The sequence below is a fragment of the Cherax quadricarinatus genome, chromosome 56, assembly GCF_038502225.1.
Source record: "Cherax quadricarinatus isolate ZL_2023a chromosome 56, ASM3850222v1, whole genome shotgun sequence".
In the NCBI taxonomy this organism is placed as follows: Eukaryota; Metazoa; Arthropoda; class Malacostraca; order Decapoda; family Parastacidae; genus Cherax; species Cherax quadricarinatus.
Window position 1 is genome coordinate 5,985,449 of NC_091347.1, and position 21,889 is coordinate 6,007,337.

Consider the following 21,889-nt stretch of genomic DNA (forward strand, 5'->3'; position numbering starts at 1 on the left):
CATTCCCCTTAGCTCTGGGACTAGTCTTGTTGCAAACCTTTGCATTTTCTCTAATTTCTTGACGTGCTTCACCCGGTGTGGGTTCCATGCTGGTGCTGCATATTCCAGTATGGGCTTGACGTACACGGTGTACAGAGTCTTGAACGAATCCTTACTAAGGTATCGGAACGCTATTCTCAGGTTTGCCAGGCGCCCATATATTGCAGCAGTTATCTGGTTGATGTGTGCTTCCGGAGACATGCTCGGTATTATACTCACCCCAAGATCCTTTTCCTTGAGTGAGGTTTGCAGTCTTTGGCCACCTAGCCTATACTCCGTCTGCGGTCTTCTTTGCCCTTCCCCGATCTTCATGACTTTGCATTTTGGCGGGGTTAAATTCGAGAAGCCAGTTGCTGGACCAGGTGTCCAGCCTGTCCAGGTCTCTTTGAAGTCCTGCCTGTGTGTGTATGTATGTATGTATGGATGTGTGTATGTGTGTGTGTATGTGTGTATGTGTGTGTATGTATGTGTGTGTGTGTGTGTGTGTGTGTGTGTGTATGTGTGTGTGTGTGTGTGTATGTGTATGTGTGTGTGTGTGTGTGTGTGTGTGTGTGTGTGTGTGTGTGTGTGTGTATGTGTGTGTGTGTGTGTGTGTGTGTGTGTGTGTGTGTGTGTGTGTGTGTGTGTGTGTGTGTGTGTGTGTGTGTGCGCGCGCTCCCCTATTTGTGGTTGAAGGGGTCGATTCATAGTTCCTGGCCCCGCCTCTTCACTGATCACTACAAGGTCACTCTCCCTGCTCCATGAGCATTATCAAACCTCGTCTTAAAATTATGCATGGATCCTGCCTCCACTACGTCACTATCCAGGCTATTTCACTTCCAGATAACTCTATGACTGAAGAAATACTTCCTAACATCCATATGACTCATCTGAGTCTTCAACTTCCAATTGTGACCCCTTGTTTCTGTGTCCCATCTCTGGAACATCCTGTCTCTGTCCACCTTGTCAATTCCTCGCAGTATTTTGTACGTCGTTATCAAGTTTCCCCTAACCCTTATATCCTCCAGTGTCGTCAGGATGATTTCCCTTAACCTTTTTTCGTAGGACATTCCCCTTAGCTGTGAGACTAGTCTTGTTGCAAATCTTTACACTCTCTCTAATTTCTTGACGTGTTTGACCAGGTGTGGGTTCTAAATTGGTGCTGTATACTCCAACATGGACCTGACGTACACGGTGTACAGTCTCTTGAACGATTCCTTACTGATGTATCGGAACGCTATTCTTAGGTTTGCCAGGCGCCCATATACTGTAGCAGTTATCTAGCTGATGTGCGCCTCAGGAGATGTACTCGGTATTATACTCACCCCAAGATCCTTTTCCTTGAGTGAGGTTTGTAGTCTTTGACCAACTAGTCTATATTCTGTCTGCGGTCTTCTTTTCCCTTCCTCGATCTTCATGACTTTGCATTTGGCGGGGTTAAATTCGAGGATAGAGGAGCCAGTTGCTGGACAAGGCTTCCAGCCTGTCCAGGTCTCTGTCTACCTGGAGTCTACCTGGAGGGCATTCCAGGGATCAACGCCCTCGCGGCCTGATCCTCATCTGATTTAATTCTCCTCATTAACGTCACTTCATCTGCAAACATGTCATTCACATATACCAAAAACAGCACTGGTCCTAGAACTGACCCCCTTTGGAACCCCGCTCTTCACAGGCGCCCACTCTGACACCTCGTCACGTACCATGACTCGTTGCTGCCTCCCTGTCAGGCATTCTGTGATCCATTGCAGTGCCTTTCCTGTTATGCGTGCCTGATCCTCTAGCTTTTACACAAGCTTCTTGTGAGGAACTGTGTCGAAGGTCTTCTTGCAGTCCAAGAAAATGCAATCTACCCACCCCTCTCTCTCGTGTTTTACTTTCCGTTACCTTGCGTGTGTTTTCACCTAAATGTGGCTGCAGAGGTCGATTCACAGCTCCTGGCCCCTCTTCACTGGTCGCCACTAGGTCCACTCCCTACTCCATGAGCTTTATCATCTCTTCTTCTTAAAGCTATATATGGTGTCTGCCTCCACTACCTGACTTTCCATACTATTCAACTTCCTGACAACCCTATGACTGAAGAAATACTTCCTAACAACCCTGTGACTCATCTGAGTCTGTGTGTGTGTTTCTGTATGTGTGTGTCGGTAGTACTGGGGGTTGTTGAGAAGTGTTTTACCAGCTAATCACCCCACAGAATTACATGACAGACATCTTTCCTAGGTCCCAGGAGTAGCCCCCTTTCCCCTCCTCACCCGCAGATACTTAATTTTAGTCTGTCTCTGTCTGCCAGACTGCGTAGCCAGGCTGAGTTGAAGCTCAGTGTATCCAGTGAACATATCCACACACAAAAACACATCTCTTACATTTTATGTTATTTAGTTCATTTAGGTTGTGGTCTGACATGGAACAATTTACAGATGAAATGATATCTGTGGCAACATTCTCTGAGTCATGCAAAACATACACAAAATAGAGACGAATATAGGTGACTATGATGAAAATGATTTTTAAGAGATTACAAATTAAGAATTTATTACCATTTCCTCAATGATGTTCAAATTTTCCTTCATTATTCCTCGATTTGTATTCTTTTTAATGAGACTGTGTCAGACCTAACACAGTACATATAAAAGTGAGAAAAAGTGAAGCAATAATAAAGGAAAACGTTTTAAAAGCCTAACATCCTGTGAAGATGTAACCCGCCTCTGGTGTTCACTCACTGGTGTGGTTTAATGAGTATTGATTTTCATACTTGACCTGAATGAAGTGTTACACTTTTACTGTATAACGTAACTAAAAGTCCTGGCTCATAAAGGGTAAACGACCTGCCTAGTCTAAGGGTATTTATATTATTTAAAATAGAAAAAGAAACCACTCTAGGGCCAGCTTGTACCATCATATTAAATGTGGAGACAATATTAAATTTATATAAGGACATTATATATATATATATATATATCTATATATATATATATATATATATATATATATATATATATATATATATATTAATAGTAAGCTTACATATACAACATACAACCTCCTCTACTACATACCACACAGTTACCCAGTACTCACTTTAGCTCACTAGCACACTGCTACTAGTGAGTAAAACACTATCATTTATACATAGGGAAGCCCATTACACACCCTCTCCTCCCCCCTCCCTTTCTGCACGCTGTACTAGTACTCTCCCAAAACTTAACCCTTAAACTGTCCAAACGTAGATCTACGTTTACTTGTGTAGCCCTCCGAACGTAGATCTACTTTTTTTTACATAAAAAAGAACGTAAAATCAAACAGATCTACGTTCAGTATACGAGTGAACGTAGATCTACGTCTGGACAGGTCTCTGCATACTTGGGCCTTACAGGTAAACATGAGAGCACTTAAACCAATAAAATAGCCTGTGGTTAAAACTTGCAAAAAAAATCCCTACAAACTCGAAACCATGATGTCTTAACATATCTTGGTGCAGCTGCTGCTCCACGTATTGTCTCCAAACACACTTCACTCTCCTGACCACTCTGACCAGGAATAACACACGTCCGGTTTCAGAACAAATTCCAGAAACTAACAATATATACGGACAGTGTTTTTTATACAATATTCTCTACAATACACTGTGTAATGTGTGTGTCCACAAGGAACCTTCAATAAACTTTCAAGTGACTGTGGACTGTAGAACCTACTGATTTTCAATCAACCGGTTAATGTCTGTGCAACAATAAGGTAAAAGCCGGGTCGTGTTTGTACAAGATTTAATTATGACATACTATGTAGTATGTGAGACAATATTCCATGCAAGAAGGGCGGTTTGCAGTCCACAAACCATACTAAAACAAACCTGGTCTATCCACAAAACATGCTAAAACATAAACCTGGTCTACCCACAAACCATGCTAAAACATAACCTGGTCTACCCACAAACCATGTTAAAACAAACCTGGTCTACCCACAAACCATGCTAAAACATAACCTGGTCTACCCACAAACCATGCTAAAACATAACCTGGTCTACCCACAAACCATGCTAAAACATAACCTGGTCTACCCACAATCCATGCTAAAACATAACCTGGTCTACCCACAAACCATGTTAAAACAAACCTGGTCTACCCACTGAGGAAACAATGAGGAGAGCGGCTCACTTTTTGACAAAGTTTTGATGAATAGGTAACCATTAGTGATCTTTAACTGTGGGAAAAATAATTATAGGACTTTTTTGTTGTCAATACTGCTTTGAATACAATGATTGTACCATGAGAATTCAACTTAACCATTTTGGACTCTGACCTAAATTAAAACACAGAAATCGTTCCATTTTCGAGAGAAGACATCAGCGAAGGCTTGATCATAGCTGTAAGATTATACGACAAAATGATGGCTGGTGAAGTTCCAGCAGATAGTGAAGGAAAGACTGCAGTATATGGTCCTCGTACTGGAGGTGTGTGAAGGAAATGAAGGAAGTGATTGATGTTCATCGCTACTTGATAAAATTATGAAGAACGGGAAATTGGGAAAGCCATGTTCTCTTCAAAAAAAAAAAAACTGCTGTATTTACTAGTTACTGAGCACAGTTTGCATGCAAAAATCTATGTAAATGCAGCTGCGACAGACATTCCAAGTGGGGAACCAGAATCCAAGTGTGTTTGCCTTCTTCCATAGTGGATCACTATGTTACTCGACCAAGTGACAGACACTGGGCTGGGATGGGTTATCAACAACATCGGAAATCGAACAAGTGCTAAAGGGAACCATGAAAATGACTGGAGAACTAACACAAGGTTGGGGAATATTGTAGACCCAGCAGACACAACAGTTCTGTGTATATCAGCATGTGCTGATCTTAATGGTGTTATGCAGAAGGTAATGGACACTATCTGACAAGTGAAAAAAAAAGTACAAGACACACAACAAGGATACAACTTGTCTCCTGCAGTTTCTTTTGGATAGAAATCCATTTTGCGAAAAGGTGAATCTGTGTAACATAGTCATCGGTGTTACAATATAGTGTGAGAAACAATATTTCCACAATCCATAATAAATTTCAATAAATACACGTTATTAAGTCCACCAACCAGACCCATACTGTAAGTTAATTTACCTATATGTGAAAATTAGTCCAGGCGCACCACAGGACTAATTTTATAAAGACAAAAATATCTCACCAGTCTAATTCCCACAAAGGAATACTCCTGCGGATACTGCTGGCACACGATCTACGTCCACGCTGGACATTGTGTATACACTGGTCAATGCTTAACGGAGATTCTGAGCAACAGATCGGAGCAGCAACCCTTCCCGGTCAAAGTGGTAAAGGCTACCGTAGTACTACACGTTACAAAACTCTCAATAAAATGTCTTCATTATTGTACACTCTCTCCTCTTATTAGATCGTTAATGAGAGATTTTATTGTAATGCAACTGCGTAGCTACGATGTTTGGTGCCTGGGACGAATGATTTTTTTTTATTCGCCGGTACTCTCCCGGCCCGGGTATTTTCCAATAATGGTGACCCGGCCTTGGCTCCCTGTCTGGGGAGTATCTCGAGACCTAAGTCTCCCATGGGAGGAGGTACAAGTACCCCCTCATCTTTGGGACCAACTGTTATTTATTAAAATGCCGCCTTCTTACGGTGTGTCATCACACAGCACACAATGAGGTATCGTGTATGGAATATGATTGTATGAGTGTGTGTGTGTGTGTGTGTGTGTTTAATGGATACAATGAACTGCGTTAAACCCGAGGGGTGATACAGCTCTGCAGGGAGGGATGTGGGAAAGGGGAGATGTGCAACAGTGGTGAGGGAGAAAAGTGCAGGAGTTAGTGGTGGGCAAGAGACAAGAAAAAAATGAGTCTCAGAGCGCGTGTGGAGGGAGAGTCGCCTGCAGTCAAGACAATGCTTGCCACTGCATGCTGCAAGCAAAGTTATGCAACTTTGGCGTGCTGATCACCTGAAAGAACATTTCTCAACACCCGTCAGTATTGACAAATCTATACATACAATATAACGCAAGTAAAGATATTACAATGGTTATAAAAGCCGAGAGCATGGTCATGGTGACAGCTGCACCACCATAACAGAGGTGTCCCTGCCACCATAACATACCATACAACACAAAATCCTAACATTACCAACATTTGTAGAAAAATATATAACAAAAAATATCACACATTCTTACTACATCCTCACACATTCACACAAGTCAACTTATAACTTCTAAATAATTATTATTAGTAGTAGTAACATTATCCTCCCCATGACAACAATCACTACCCCATAACCACAATCATTAGCATCAGCATAATCATAACTAAAATTAGTATAATCATCAGCCACAGTACCAGCTGGTACTCTCAATATTACAGGTGGCGATGGTAAAAGGTGTAACTTACCAGCATGAACAACACAGGTGGTATAACTTACCAGCATGAACAACACAGGTGGTGTAATTTACCAGCATGAACAACACAGGTGGTGTAATTTACCAGCATGAACAACCCATGTGGTGTAACCAGTATGAACAACACAGGTGGTGTAATTTACCAGCATGAACAACACAGGTGGTGTAATTTACCAGCATGAACAACACAGGTGGTGTAATTTACCAGCATGAACAACCCATGTGGTGTAACCAGTATGAACAACACAGGTGGTGTAACTTATCAGCATAAACAACACAGGTGGTATAACTTACCAGCATGAACAACACAGGTGGTGTAACTTACCAGCATGAACAACACAGGTGGTGTAACTTACCAGCATGAGCAACACAGGTGATGGCTGGGGTGTCGCCCTCCATGTATGGACCCACTACGCTGCTGGAGGCACCGCGGGGAGCGTCCTTCCCTCCCATCATCACACTCACACTCTCAGGAGGAACTGTACACACACCAACATCAAAATTATTGCTACAGACTTTTCTAGTCACTCTTGTTAATAGTGTAGTGTTGTATATAGTTTAGTTACTGTCTTATATAGTGTAATATTATATACTGTAGTCACTGTCTTATATAGTGTAATACTATATACTGTAGTCACTGTCTTACATAGTTTAATCTTAAACAGTGTGATCACTGTCTTACATAGCGTCTGTCATCAGTTACCTGGTATTATAAAGCTTGGTAATTAATACGGAACATTGGTTTAAAACACATGACAAAATACTGGGACATATTTATGGCGTCACTGCGATCGCTATTGGGCCGTGCGGACGTGCTGCGCAGTAGCTCCTGATTGAGTTGGCATTTGCGCAGTGTTGACGTGTACTTGGCTCTGTGAAGACCTGTTTGCGCGCTCTCTAGAATTGAAGCAAGATGCCCTCCATCGAGCAACTTTACCAACAGCTTAAGGAAGAATTGAGGTTGGCGAATTTGGAAATTCGGCGATTGACCGAGGAGAACAAGAAGATTCGTAGTAGTCCTCCTGTTTTGAGTCCTCAGGCCAAGAAGGGAAACTGGTCAGTGGCTGGACAGCAGGGAAAGAAGTTGACGATCAAGAAGACGAATGGAAAGGTAGAAACGATGAAGAAGAAAGAGACTGCCGTGGAAACTGTTGTGGAAACATCCAATACATTCTCAGTGCTACCCGACGAATGTGAGTTGACTACTGGGAACGACACGACGAAAGACATTAAGGAAGGTAAGAATATTGTTGTTGTTGGGGATAGCCAAGTTAGGTATATGGATAGGGCGTTCTGCTTGAAGGACAGGAGTAGGAGACAGAGAGTTTGCTTTCCTGGGGCTGGGATGGAGGATATTGTTAGCCGTCTGGATGACATCATGAGAGGTAATGGGAGCAATCCTATTATCTGTCTCAGTGCTGGAGGCAACGATGTTGGCAGACGTAGGAGTGAGGACCTGATTAGCAGGTATAGGTCAGCAATAGAAATAATTAGAAGTAAGGGTGGGAACCCTCTCATATGTGGTATTTTGCCAAGGAGGGGAGTTGGAAGTGAATGGTTGTCCAGGGCAATTGGTGTCAATTGCTGGCTGGACAAATACTGTAAGGAAAATGCGGTAACATTCATTGACAACTGGGACCTCTTCTATGGCAGAAATGACATGTATGCTAGGGATGGGGTTCACTTATCTAGGTGTGGGGTGGGAGCACTGGCAACTGCAGTGGAGGGAGCAGTTAGGACTTTAAACTAGGAATAGTTAGTGGTATGGGTTTTGGCAGGAAAACAGTGAAGTCCCAGTGTAGTAATATTACGAGTTCTAGGGGAACTAGTAATAATAAGAACGAGATAGTTATTGAAAAGCCAGGGACCTTGGGTGATAAGGACGGTAATAGGTTTAATAGAAAAATAGAAATGAGCAGGAAGGGTAAAGAGAAAGGAGAGTCTTTCAATGTTTATTATGCTAATTGCCGTAGTGCTAGGAATAAGATGGACGAGTTGAGATTAGTTGCTAGTGTAGGTAACATTGATGTATTTGCCTTAACTGAGACGTGGTTTAATTCAAAAAGTCGGGACATGCCTGCGGAATGTCATATTCAGGGTTTTAAATTGTTCCAAGAAGATAGAAGTATTGGGAGGGGGGGTGGGGTGGCATTGTATGTCCGAGATCGCTTGAACTGTTGCATAAAAACGGGTATTAAGTCTGAAGTAACACATACAGAGTCTGTTTGGATAGAATTTTCAGAGGGGCATGAAAAACTGATTTTAGGAGTGATATACCGTCCCCCTAACTTAGATAGGGACCAAGGGAAACTACTATGGGAGGAAATTGTTAAGGCCACAAGGCACGATAATGTAGTAATTCTAGGAGACTTTAACTTTAGTCATGTTGATTGGAATTTCTTGACTGGGAATTTAGAATCGTACGACTTCTTAGAAGTATTTCAGGATTGTTTTTTGAAGCAGTTTGTGACAGAACCTACAAGGGGAAATAACCTGCTTGACTTAGTTATGGCAAACAATGAATCCCTTGTTAATAATTTAGAAATTTCAGAGGAACTGGGTGCTAGCGACCACAAATCAATTACATTTAGCATTGAATGGAAGTACGATAGTAGCGATAACTCAGTAACAGTCCCAGATTTTCGCTTAGCAGATTACGATGGGCTTAGAGAACACTTATCATCTGTTGACTGGGGTAACGAAGAGAGCTATCAATATGACAGTTTTCTGAACACTATACATGCTGCTCAAAGAGCGTTTATCCCATATAAAGAAATTAGATCAAATAGAAATGACCCAAAATGGATGAATAATAGGCTCAAATATCTACTAGGGCATAAGAAAGGAATTTATAGGCGTATCAAAAGAGGTGAGGGTCATCTTATGAATCAGTATATTGACATTAAGAGGGACATTAAAAAGGGGATAAGAAAAGCTAAAAGGGACTATGAAATTAAAGTTGCTAGGGATTCTAAAACTAACCCAAAAAGTTTTTTCCAGGTCTATAGAACAAAAGTTAGAGATAAGATAGGTCCCATTAAAAATAACTATGGGCACCTTACTGACAATGAGAATGAAATGTGCTTGATTTTAAATAATTATTTTCTCTCAGTTTTTACACAGGAAGACACTAACAATATTCCAGTAATTAATTTTTACAGTGGGCTAGAAGAAGATAAATTATGTAACATCACAGTCACTAGTGAGATGGTTGTGAGGCAGATAGACAGACTGAAGCAAAATAAGTCGCCGGGTCCTGATGAGGTTTTTTCAAGGGTTCTTAAGGAATGCAAAATGGAACTCTGTGAACCATTAACTAATATTTTTAATTTATCTCTTCAAACAGGTGTAGTGTCTGATATGTGGAAGATGGCTAATGTAACTCCTATTTTTAAAACAGGGGACAAGTCGTTACCGTCAAATTACCGCCCAATAAGCCTGACCTCAATTGTAGGCAAATTACTAGAGTCAATTATAGCTGAGATTATAAGAAGCCATCTTGATAAGCATAGCTTGATTAATGATACTCAGCATGGATTCACAAGAGGCCGGTCTTGTCTAACTAATTTATTAACTTTCTTCAGTAAAGCTTTTGAGGCTGTTGACCACAATAAAGAATTTGATATTATTTACTTAGATTTTAGTAAGGCTTTTGATAGAGTTCCGCACCATAGACTGTTAAAGAAAGTGGCAGCTCATGGCATTGGGGGAAAAGTGCTCTCGTGGATCGAGTCATGGCTCACTGACAGGAAGCAGAGAGTGTCCATAAATGGGGTTAAATCCGAGTGGGGATCTGTAACAAGTGGCGTTCCACAGGGATCAGTCTTGGGCCCGTTGTTGTTTATAATATATATCAATGATCTTGATGAGGGAATTACTAGTGATATGAGCAAATTCGCCGATGACACAAAGATAGGTAGGATAATTGATTCAAACGTAGATGTTAGGGAACTTCAGGAGGATTTAAACAAACTCTATTCTTGGTCAGAAAAGTGGCAGATGCAGTTCAATGTAGATAAGTGCAAGGTTCTGAAGCTTGGGAGTGCCCATAACCCTAGTACTTATAAATTAAATGATGTAGAACTTAGCCATACAGATTGCGAAAAGGACTTGGGGGTTATGGTGAGCAGCAACCTTAAACCAAGACAGCAATGCCTAAGCGTACGTAATAAGGCAAATAGATTACTGGGATTTATATCAAGAAGTGTAAGCAACAGAAGTCCAGAGGTCATACTGCAGCTTTATACATCATTAGTAAGGCCTCACCTTGATTATGCAGCTCAGTTTTGGTCTCCGTATTACAAAATGGACATAAATTCGTTAGAAAACATTCAGCGTAGGATGACTAAATTAATACATAGCATCAGAAATCTTCCTTATGAAGAAAGATTGAAGACTCTTAAGTTACATTCACTTGTTAGACGAAGAATGAGGGGAGACCTGATCGAAGTGTATAAGTGGAAGATAGGTATTAATAAAGGGGATATTAATAAGGTCTTGAGGATGTCTCTCCAAGAGAGAACCCGCAGTAATGGATTTAAATTAGATAAGTTTAGATTTAGAAAGGACATAGGAAAGTATTGGTTTGGAAATAGGGTAGTTGATGAGTGGAACAGTCTACCTAGTTGGGTTATTGAGGCTAGGACTTTGGGTAGTTTCAAATCTAGGTTGGATAAGTACATGAGTGGGAAGGGTTGGATTTGAGTGGGACATTCACATCAGAGCTTATTTCTTGGGTAGCATTGAAAATTGGGTTGGGTAAATGTTTTGTTAGTGGGATGAATTGTAAAGGACCTGCCTAGTATGGGCCAGCAGGCCTCCTGCAGTGTTCCTCCTTTCTTATGTTCTTATGTTCTTATGTTCTAATCTTATTTCAATTTTATTTTCATTAGGAGGGGAGGGAGGACGTTAAGCGCTAAACTTGTAAAGGTCATATAACGTCTAGGGAATGAAAATCAATCAGGTTCGATCCAAAGAAATGGCATCAAGGCACCGGCATCAAGGCACTTCAACTGAGAATAATGTCAGATTCCCCAGAGAAGCATTTATCATAGTGGTTATTGTGTTGATGCGCGCCTCAAATCTCAGAATCTTCCACTGGCTTGTACTGAATTCCACTCAACATTTGTCGGATGATATCCTAAAGTTTGTCAGTGTTAAATTGTGTGTTTATATACTCCTTTCCGCTTGTTATTCCCATCAATTTCACTTCGTCGTTCACATCCACCAACAACAATACCGCTCCCAGCATGCACCCTTGTGGAACTCCTTCCTTGTGACACATACTCACTTTAATGCCTCTCTGTGGCTTTGTCGCTAGTTACTCTTTGATCCAGGATAACAGCGGTGCCTAGTGTGCGATCCACGGACACCCAGGAGAGGAAAGGGGTGGTGCTGAGTGCCTGGCAGCAAGCTCTGTTCCTACACGAGGTGCTGGATTTCTTGCGTTATCCATCAATGTCTAACCTCGACGAGCCTGTGGTGCTCTGCACTGTGTGTGTGTGTGTGTGTGTGTGTGTGTGTGTGTGTGTGTGTGTGTGTGTGTGTGTGTGTGTGTGTACTCGCCTATTTGTACTCACCTATTTGTGGTTGCAGGGGTCGATTCATAGCTCCTGGCCCCGCCTCTTCGCTGATTGCTAATAGGTCCTCTCTCTCCCTGCCCTATGAGCTTTATCATACCTCGCCTTAAAACTATGCATGGTTCCCGCCTCCACTACGTCATTTTCTAGGCTATTACACGGCCTGACCACTCTATGGCTGAAGAAATACTTCCTAACATCCCTTTGATTCATCTGAGTCTTCAACTTCCAATTGTGACCTCTTGTGTCTGTGTCCCTTCTCTGGAACATCCCGTCTTTGTCCACCTTGTCTATTCCGCGCAGTATTTTATATGTCGTTATCATGTCTCCCCTAACCCTCCTGTCCTCCAGTGTCGTCAGGCCGATTTCCCTCAACCTTTCTTCGTAGGACAATCCCCGTAGCTCTAGGACTAGTCTTGTTGCAAACCTTTGCACTTTCTCTAATTTCTTGACGTGCTTGACTAGGTGTGGATTCCAAACTGGTGCTGCATACTCCAGTATGGGCCTGACGTTAATGGTATACAGAGTCTTGAACGAATCCTTACTGAGGTATCGGAACGCTATCCATAGGTTTGCCAGGCGCCTGCATGCTGCAGCAGTTATCTGATTGATGTGCGCCTCAGGAGATATGCTCGGTGTTATACTCACCCCCAGATCTTTTTCCTTGAGTGAGGTTTGCAGTCTTTGGCCATCTAAACTATATTGTGTCTGCGGTCTTCTTTGCCCTTCCCCAATCTTCATGACTTTGCATTTGGCAGGGTTAAACTCAAGGAGCCAGTTGCTGGACCAGGCTTGTAGCCTGTCCAGGTCTCTTTGTAGTCCTGCCTGATCCTCATCCGATTTGATTCTTCTCATTAACTTCACATCATCTGCAAACAAGGACACTTCTGAGTCTATCCCTTCCGTTATGTCGTTCACATATACCAAGAACAGCACAGGTCCTAGGACTGACCCCTGTGGAACCCCGCTTGTCACAGGCGCCCACTCTGACACCTCGTCACGTACCATGACTCGTTGTTGCCTCCCTGTCAGGTATTCTCTGATCCATTGCAGTGCCTTTCCTGTTATGTGTGCCTGATCCTCTAGCTTTTGTAGTAACCTCTTGTGAGGAACTGTGTCGAAGGCCTTCTTGCAGTCCAAAAAAATGCAGTCGATCCACCCCTCTCTCTCTTGTCTTACTTCTGTCACCTTGTCATAAAACTCTAGTAGGTTTGTGACACAGGATTTTCCTTCCCTGAAACCGTGCTGGTTGTCAATTATACACTTGTTTCTTTCCAGGTGCTCCACCACTCTCCTCCTGATAATCTTCTCCATGACCTTGCATACTATACACGTTAGTGATACAGGTCTGTAGTTTAGTGCCTCCTGTCTGTCTCACTTTTTAAAAATTGGGACTACATTTGCCATCTTCCATACCTCAGGGAGTTGCCCAGTTTCAAATGATGTGTTGAAGATCTTTGTTGATGTGTGTGTGTGTGTATGTGTGTATGTGTGTGTGTGTGTGTGTGTGTGTGTGTGTGTGTGTGTGTGTGTGTGTGTGTGTGTGTGTGTGTGTGTGTGTGTGTGTGTGTGTGTGTGTGTGGGTGTGTGCGCGCGCGCGCGCGCGCGCGCGCGCAATACTTGCGTTATACACAAGTCTAGAGATCTCACGAAATAATGTGTGAATGACTGAATGTTGTGTGACTGTTGCGTGATTATAAAGCAAATAACTGTGTTGTGTGTTGTACGTGTGACTAAGCATTGTATGATTTTGAGTGCGGTGTGATTGTTAGAGTAGCTGTGATTGTTGTACGAGGGATTGTGAGCGTTGTGTTACTGAGTGTTGTGTGATTGTTGTACGAGGGATTGTGAGCGTTGTGTGACTGACTGTTAGTGCTGTGATTGTTGTACGAGGGATTGTGAGCGTTGTGCGATTGTTGTACGAGGGATTGTGAGCGCTGTGTAACTATGTGATTGTATGATTGTGAGCGTTGTGTGATTGTGAGTGTTGTGTGATTATGAAAATAACTGAGTGTTGTGTGACTGTGTTGTGATTGTTATGAGAGTGATTGAGCTTTGTGATTATGCGGATAACTGTGTGATTACTGTTATTGTTGTGCGAGTGATTTTGTTAATTGTGATTGTTGTGCGAGTGACTGTGTGATTACTGTGTTAAGTGAATATGTGAGGGATTGTTGCACGAGTGCGTATGTAACTGTTGATTATGTGATTGTTGTGAGAGTGTTGTTTGATTGTACGTGTAAATGGTTGTTGTGCGAGTAACTGCGATTACTGTAATTGTGTGACTTGTGTGATTGTATGAGTGACTTGTGATTGTGCAAGTAATCATGTGACTGTTGTGAGTGATTGCCTGATTATTATGAGTGTGTGACTGCTGTGCGAGTGATTGTGTGTTGTTTGAATCTTTGATTGTGTGATCGTTGTTGTGATTGTGATGTACTCACCTAACTATGGTTGCAGGGGTCGAGACTCGGCTCCTGGCCCCGCCTCTTCACTGATCACTACTAGGTCCTCTCTCTCTCTCTCTCTCTCTCTCTCTCTCTCTCTCTCTCTCTCTCTCTCTCTCTCTCTCTCTCTCTCTCTCTCTCTCTCTCTCTCTCTCTGCTTCCTGAGCTTTGTCATACCTCGTCTTAAAGCTATGTATGGCTCCTGCCTCCACTACATCACTTCCCAGATTATTCCACTTCCTGACGACTCTGACTGAAGAAATACTTCCTAACATCCCTGTGACTCGTCTGAGTCTTCAGCTTCCAATTGTGACCCCTTGTTTCTGTATCCCATCTCTGGAACATCCTGTCTCTGTCCACCTTGTCTGAGTAATTATGTGATTGTGGGGTGAGTTATTGTGTGATGTGTGAGTGATTATGTGATTGTGGGGTGGGTTATTGTGTGGTGTGAGTGATTATGTGATTGTGGGGTGAGTTATTGTGATTGTATGATGTGAGTGATTAAGGTGATTGTGGAGTGAGTTATTGTGATTGTGTGATGTGAGTGATTAAGGTGATTGTGGGGTGAGCTATTGTGATTGTGTGATGTGAGTGATTAAGGTGACTGTGGAGTGAGTTATTGTGATTGTGTGATGTGAGTGATTAAGGTGATTGTGGGGTGTTATTGTGATTGTGGGGTGAATAATTGTGATTGTGTGAGTGCTGTGTGGATGTTGTATGACTATTGTGTGATAGTAAGTTAGGGGTTTACCCCTCTGAAGGTAACTACAAGTCAGGGGGTTTCCCTCTGAACGAAGCCTCACTCTGAACCCTGATCCAAGGTTTCTTTTCTGACAATCACTCAAAAATAAGGTTCATTTGAAAACCATCACTGTGATCCCATGAATGAACTCTATTCTTTATCTAAAAGAACCCATAACACGGACACATACTATGAACCCACACCATGAACCCACACCAAGGACCTACATCATGAGTCTAGACTATTTACCCACACTATGTACCCACACCATGAGTCCGTACCATGGACCCACACCATGAGTCCATACCATTGACTCACACCATGAGTCCACACCATGGACTCACACCATGAGTCCACACCATGAGTCTCTACCATGGACTCACACCATGAGTCCGTACCATGGACCCACACCATGAATACACATCAAGATTACAACTCTGGTCTTCGTCTCAGAATAAAACCTTCCCAGTGAAATCAGTTGTTGGGATTCCGCTCTGTAGAAACCCTTCGCAATCACTCCAGTTGTAAGGTTTCTTCCCTGAAGCAGCCCTCAGCCAGAGTGACATTCTTGGAGGTTCTCCCAGAGTATGTGTGTGTTGGACGTCCCTGACATTCTCGCCGCCTCAGTGCAAGACTGATTTACTCAGCTGCAATTTCATTGGCAACTGGGGAATGTTTCTACAACATAGGATCCTGATTCTGCTGTAAGAGCATTGGAAGCCAGGCTGGGGAGAAGTACAGTATGTGCATCACTCTGTCTTCACACAATCTTTACGCAGCAAAACCTAAATAACCACAGTCTTCAATACGTTCTTACGTGTCATTATATATATATATATATATATATATATATATATATATATATATATATATATATATATATATATATATATATATATATATATATATATGCAGGTATGCATGAGCGTGTTTGATAGGAGTGAATGGAGACAAATGGTTTTTAATACTTGACGTGCTGTTGGAGTGTGAGCAAAGTAACATTTATGAAGGGGTTCAGGGAAACCGGCAGGCCGGACTTGAGTCCTGGAGATGGGAAGTACAGTGCCTGCACTCTGAAGGAGGGGTGTTAATGTTGCAGTTTAAAAACTGTAGTGTAAAGCACCCTTCTGGCAAGACAGTGATGGAGTGAATGATGGTGAAAGTTTTTCTTTTTCGGGCCACCCTGCCTTGGTGGGAATCGGCCAGTGTGATAATAAAAATTATATACATATATATATATATATATATATATATATATATATATATATATATATACATATATATATATATATATATGTCGTCCCGAATAGGCAGAACTTGCGATCTTGGCTTAAATAGCAACGCTCATCTTGCCATATAGGACAAATGAAAATTTGTGTATGCAATAATTTCGCTAAAATCATTCTGAACCGAACGAAAAAAATATATTTCACTGTGTTTGTTTAGTATTAAATTATTGTAAACAAATCTAAAATATATTTAGTTGGGTTAGGCTAAAATAAATTGTTCTTGTTATAATAAGGTTAGGTAAGTTTTCTAAGATTCTTTTGGTGCAAAATTACAAATTTTTACATCAACATTAATGAAAAAAATATATCTTTAAACGTATAAGAGAAAATTTTAGAAAGGACTTAATTTTAAATGAGTTATTGCTAATTGACCAGTTTTACATATTCGGCACGACATATATATATATATATATATATATATATATATATATATATATATATATATATATATAATATATATATATATACATGTCGTGCCGAATAGGTAAAATTCTTCAGTTAGCAAGAACTCATTTAAAATTAAGTCCTTTCTATTTTTTTTTCTTTTATACGTTTAAAGATATATTTTTTCATTTATGTTAATGTAAAATGTAAAAATTAAAAATTATGTACCAAAAAAACCTTAGAAAACTTACCTGACCTTATTATAACAAGCGGAATTTAGTTTAGCCCAATCCAACTAAATATATTTTAGACAAGTTACAATAATTTAATAGTAAAGAAACACAATAAATTTTTTTTTCGTTAGGTTCAGAACGATTTTTGCGAAATTATTGCATACACAAATTTTCGCTTGTCTTATTCGGCAAGAAAAGCGTTGCTATATAAACCAAAATCGCAAATTTTACCTATTCGGCACGACACACACAAACACTATATATATATATATATATATATATATATATATATATATATATATATATATATATATATATATATATATATATATATATATATACATACAATAAGATCACAGTAAATAGGTGATATCACAAAATGCAAAATAACCACTGTGAAAAAATAATGAACTTCCAAGCAGTTTCGCGATTTCTCCCATCATTAAGGACCGGAAAAATACCAGAACAGTAGAAGGCTTATAAGTCTGAGATATCATCTCACATACAACATAACACCCGTCCCATTATGATGCCGGTGTCAGTGTCAACGATATGTCACGCATGGCTTAAATTCTTCCCAAATGTTATTTTAAATGAATCTAATTTGTATAATCTTAAATATTTGTATTAAAATCAATATATATATATATATATATATATATATATATATATATATATATATATATATATATATATATATATATATATATATGTGTGTGCATACTAAGTTGGAAGAAACCCGTAATTGACTGACACACTAGTATTATTACAGGTGTCTTTTCTATCTCATAAACACGTAAAACGACAGGTAAATCTTACTACTAGTACTGCACGTGCACCCAGAATCCATTAAAGATACGACTGTACATGAACATTAAAGGAACGACTGTACATGCATGTATATATACACTCATCTGAATTTTCCCTCGAATTCCTTATTAGTTCTCATCCTTACAGAGTTTCGTTTTAATTCTATGGGAAGTGGAGTAGAATCCTTCCTCCGTAAGCCATAAGTGCCATAAAAGGCGACTAAAATGCCGGGAGGAAGGGGGTTGGTAACCTCTTCTCTTGTATCAAGTGCTAAAAAGAAAAGTAAAAAAAATAATGAAGTTTGGTTGTGTGAATGTGAGTGTGTGTAACAGAGATGAGAAGAAAGAGCTCACTGTGAATGTTGTAAATGAAAACAAGTTGGATATCCTAGCTCTAAGCGAAACAAGGCTAACGGGATGGATGGACGGAAATTTCAATGGGGAGGAGAAATATGGTTAAATCCTGTGTATCTCAGAGAACTAGAGCTAAAGTAGGACTTGTAGTAATACTAAATGATCAACTAAAGAAAGAATTATGTGGACTAGAATAAAGGTGAGATGTGCGAGATGGGTTATAGTAAGTGTTTATACATCTGGGGAAAAGCATGAGTCGGAGAAAGGGATTTTGGAAGGTTTTAAGTAAGCGTTTAGGGAGTTTTGAATCAAGCGAGAGCACTATGGTTTTTGGAGCCCTATAAGTTATAGAGGATGTAGTAGGGGCGGATGATAACGGGACCTCTAAATGAGTTATATATAGAAAGAAGTTTTGTAATACGCAATAATTTTGAAAAAAATATAAATACAAGATATAAAGGGGGCGTAATAGCAGCAGTTTGCTAGATTATGTATTAGTAAACAAAAGACTGATGGGTCTACTACAGGATGTGTATGTATCTAGGTGACATGTCAGATCATTATTTATTTGTAGCTACAGTGAGAGTAATAGCTGGATGGGGCACAAGGAGAATGCCATCAATGGGTAAGAATGAAGTAAAATTAAATGAATTAGAGACAGAGTAAAATATAAGCAACTACTGGGAGAAAGATGAGGTACATAGAATACAGGTAATGAAGAGATTGAGGAGGTATGGAGTAAATTTAAGAATGCAGTGTTAAGTGTAGAGCAGAAGTTTGTGGGTACAGGAGGGTTGGTGCAGGTGGCAAGAAAAATGACTAGTAAAATGATGAGATAAAGAGGGTGGTAAGAAAACAAACTTTTAACATTCGAGAGGTTTTTACAATGGTTGATGCATCGTATGAAATGACTGGAATGTTTCATGGGTTTAGGCTATGTAGGTACAAATTTTGTTGAATTATCTGCAATAACTAGAAAATGCATTTTCTGGTCCGCTTTAAACTTAAGAGTTCTTGATGCTAAGTTGTTAAAGTTATCATATGCCAAGTTTATTAATCAAATTGGTTTGGAAATAATGGCAGAACGTTTCTTTTGGTCAGAAATAAACTACAGTATTTAATTTTATTTGTCTGGCCTAGGTTAAATCAACTTAATGTTCCTTTGTGTGTGTGGGTCTCAAAACAAGTTAAAAATCTGTATGTTATGTACACTTACAAACAACTTACTACCTTTCTTAAAAGCTGGTCAATCTTAGAGAAAAGTTCTGACTGATTTTGGCTTATTTAGGTCCCAATGTACTTTTCATGCGAGAATTTCCGAGTGTCGCATCTAATTCGTTTCAACTCTAAAATACTGATAGCTTAATAATGCAACTTTTGAGCAGATTTAAGCTTAATGTGCTAGCGTATTGTAGGATACTGATCTCTTTAAATTGTTTGAATTAAATTTGTGCTGTTATATGTTCTGATTTTTTTATTGAATAAATTAGGATATTATTTTCCCTGACTTGTGAATACCTCTTCAGATTCCCTTGAAATCTTCAACGCTAATATTCAACTGTATTATCAACTTATGCCGCACTCTGCACTATTCCAATCACGTGCATTGAGGCACAGAGAACTGGAGTTATGGAATACGGGGATATCTTTCTCGGATTGAACAGGCTGAAATACATCCTGTATACACAGCGTAAGTATATTCTACCACGGCATTATACTGTTAAGGGCGGTGAATCCCCCATCCCTGGGAGTAGAACGAGGTCTCCCAGTCCTTAATTGGGGGGGGGGATGAATCTCATTTCCTGGTAGAGGGTGAGTATACCCGTACTTATCCCTGGAAGGGAGGGTATCCCCGTCCCTAGGAGGGAGCCTTATGCCCGTACACGGATGGGGCGGGGGGAGGCTTACCCCGACCCTAGGCAAAGTAATTGGAAATAAAGTGGAGACTGGGGAGTAGAAAATGAGGAAATGAGGTCAGGAAATCTGGTTGAGGTAAGTTTGTTCATCGCTTTATCAATGTATGTGAGAGAGAGAGAGGGAGAGGGAGAGAGAGAGAGAGAGAGAGAGAGAGAGAGAGAGAGAGAAAGAAAGACAGCTATGGGGGAGGCAAACAGCCCAAACAGTTCTCAAAGAGGGTATGCAGCGAGGTACAGTTATAAACTGGCTACGTGCAACTGTCTGGTAGTTGAAATTACAAGTGTATCAGAAGGCTCTCTCCCCACCCTAAATACCTTGCAGTTATACCGTCGGATGAAAAAAGCAGATGAGATGGTTCCGTGACGTGTAAAAAAATAAAAACATGCAAGGCTGTTAAACAGGTAAAGCGAAAGTAGTTTGAATTCTATTCTAAGAGCAACTATTACTATTATGTTCTGGGTTGCTCACTCATTTGACGGTGATGTGGTAGTTCATGAACTAACCTGAGAGTTTCCTTCACCAGACTCACATCCTCTACACTAACTACTTCACCGTGATGTTTGCAGTCTGACCACTTGCCTCTTACAATGCTTGTACTATATATATATATATATATATATATATATATATATATATATATATATATATATATATATATATATATATATATATATATATATATATAATGACGTGCCTAATAAGCCAAATCGTCCGGTTTGGCCTATTTGGCAATGATTCTCTTTGCCGAATAAGCCGAATGAAAATTTATTCTTTTGCCATAAATCAGAGGAAATCGATCTGAGCATAACGAAAAAAAATATGTATTATGTATTTAATGCAATATTATACTTAAGATGACCAGTGATATATTTAGCAGATGTTACCTAAAAAAATTGTTAGTTTTAGGGAGGCTGGGTGAGGTTTCCAAGTTAGTTCGTCCAAAACTAAAAAGCATTAAGTCATTGTCAATAATAAAAAAAAAATAGCTCACAATCTCATAAAATTTTTTTTTGAAAAGTTTAATATTTAAGGGAGTACGGCCTATCTGGCTCTAGGGAGTACGGCCTATCTGGCTCTAGGGAGTACGGCCTATCTGGCTCTAGGGAGTACGGCCTATGTGGCTCTAGGGAGTACGGCCTATCTGGCTCTAGGGAGTACGGCCTATCTGGCTCTAGGGAGTACGGCCTATCTGGCTCTAGGGAGTACGGCCTATCTGGCTCTAGGGAGTACGGCCTATCTGGCTCTAGGGAGTACGGCCTATCTGGCTCTAGGGAGTACGGCCTATCTGGCTCTAGGGAGTACGGCCTATCTGGCTCTAGGGAGTACGGCCTATCTGGCTCTAGGGAGTACGGCCTATCTGGCTCTAGGGAGTACGGCCTATCTGGCTCTAGGGAGTACGGCCTATCTGGCTCTAGGGAGTACTTTGTTTTATCACAGAACTCTAAACCATCCCCTTACTTAAGAACATAAGAACATAAGAACGAAGGAACACTGCAGAAGGCCTACTGGCCTTTTTCAGATGTCTTAGTAATTAAGGGGGATCATGATTATAAATTCAAAATATACAGAAAACCAACAATTACTTATGTTCCCTCACCATGAAAACCTTCTTCATATACTTTCTCTAACAAAGAACATTAAAATCCATGTTGTATTTAAAAATTTTGATACACTGAAAAAACTTCTGATTAAAAATTCCCCCAAAAATGT

At 40.4% G+C, this 21,889-nt stretch overlaps 1 protein-coding gene across 2 annotated transcripts in view; it reads right to left on the reverse strand.

Moving 5' to 3' along the window:
* LOC128700629 (uncharacterized) overlaps positions 1-21,889 on the reverse strand; it is a 343,321-nt gene that overhangs the window by 165,752 nt on the left and 155,680 nt on the right. For both annotated transcript variants that reach the window (XM_070097051.1, XM_070097050.1), the window contains exon 4: positions 6,782-6,904. In XM_070097051.1, the coding sequence (XP_069953152.1) occupies positions 6,782-6,904 (123 nt within the window). The remainder of the gene's footprint in view (positions 1-6,781; positions 6,905-21,889) is intronic.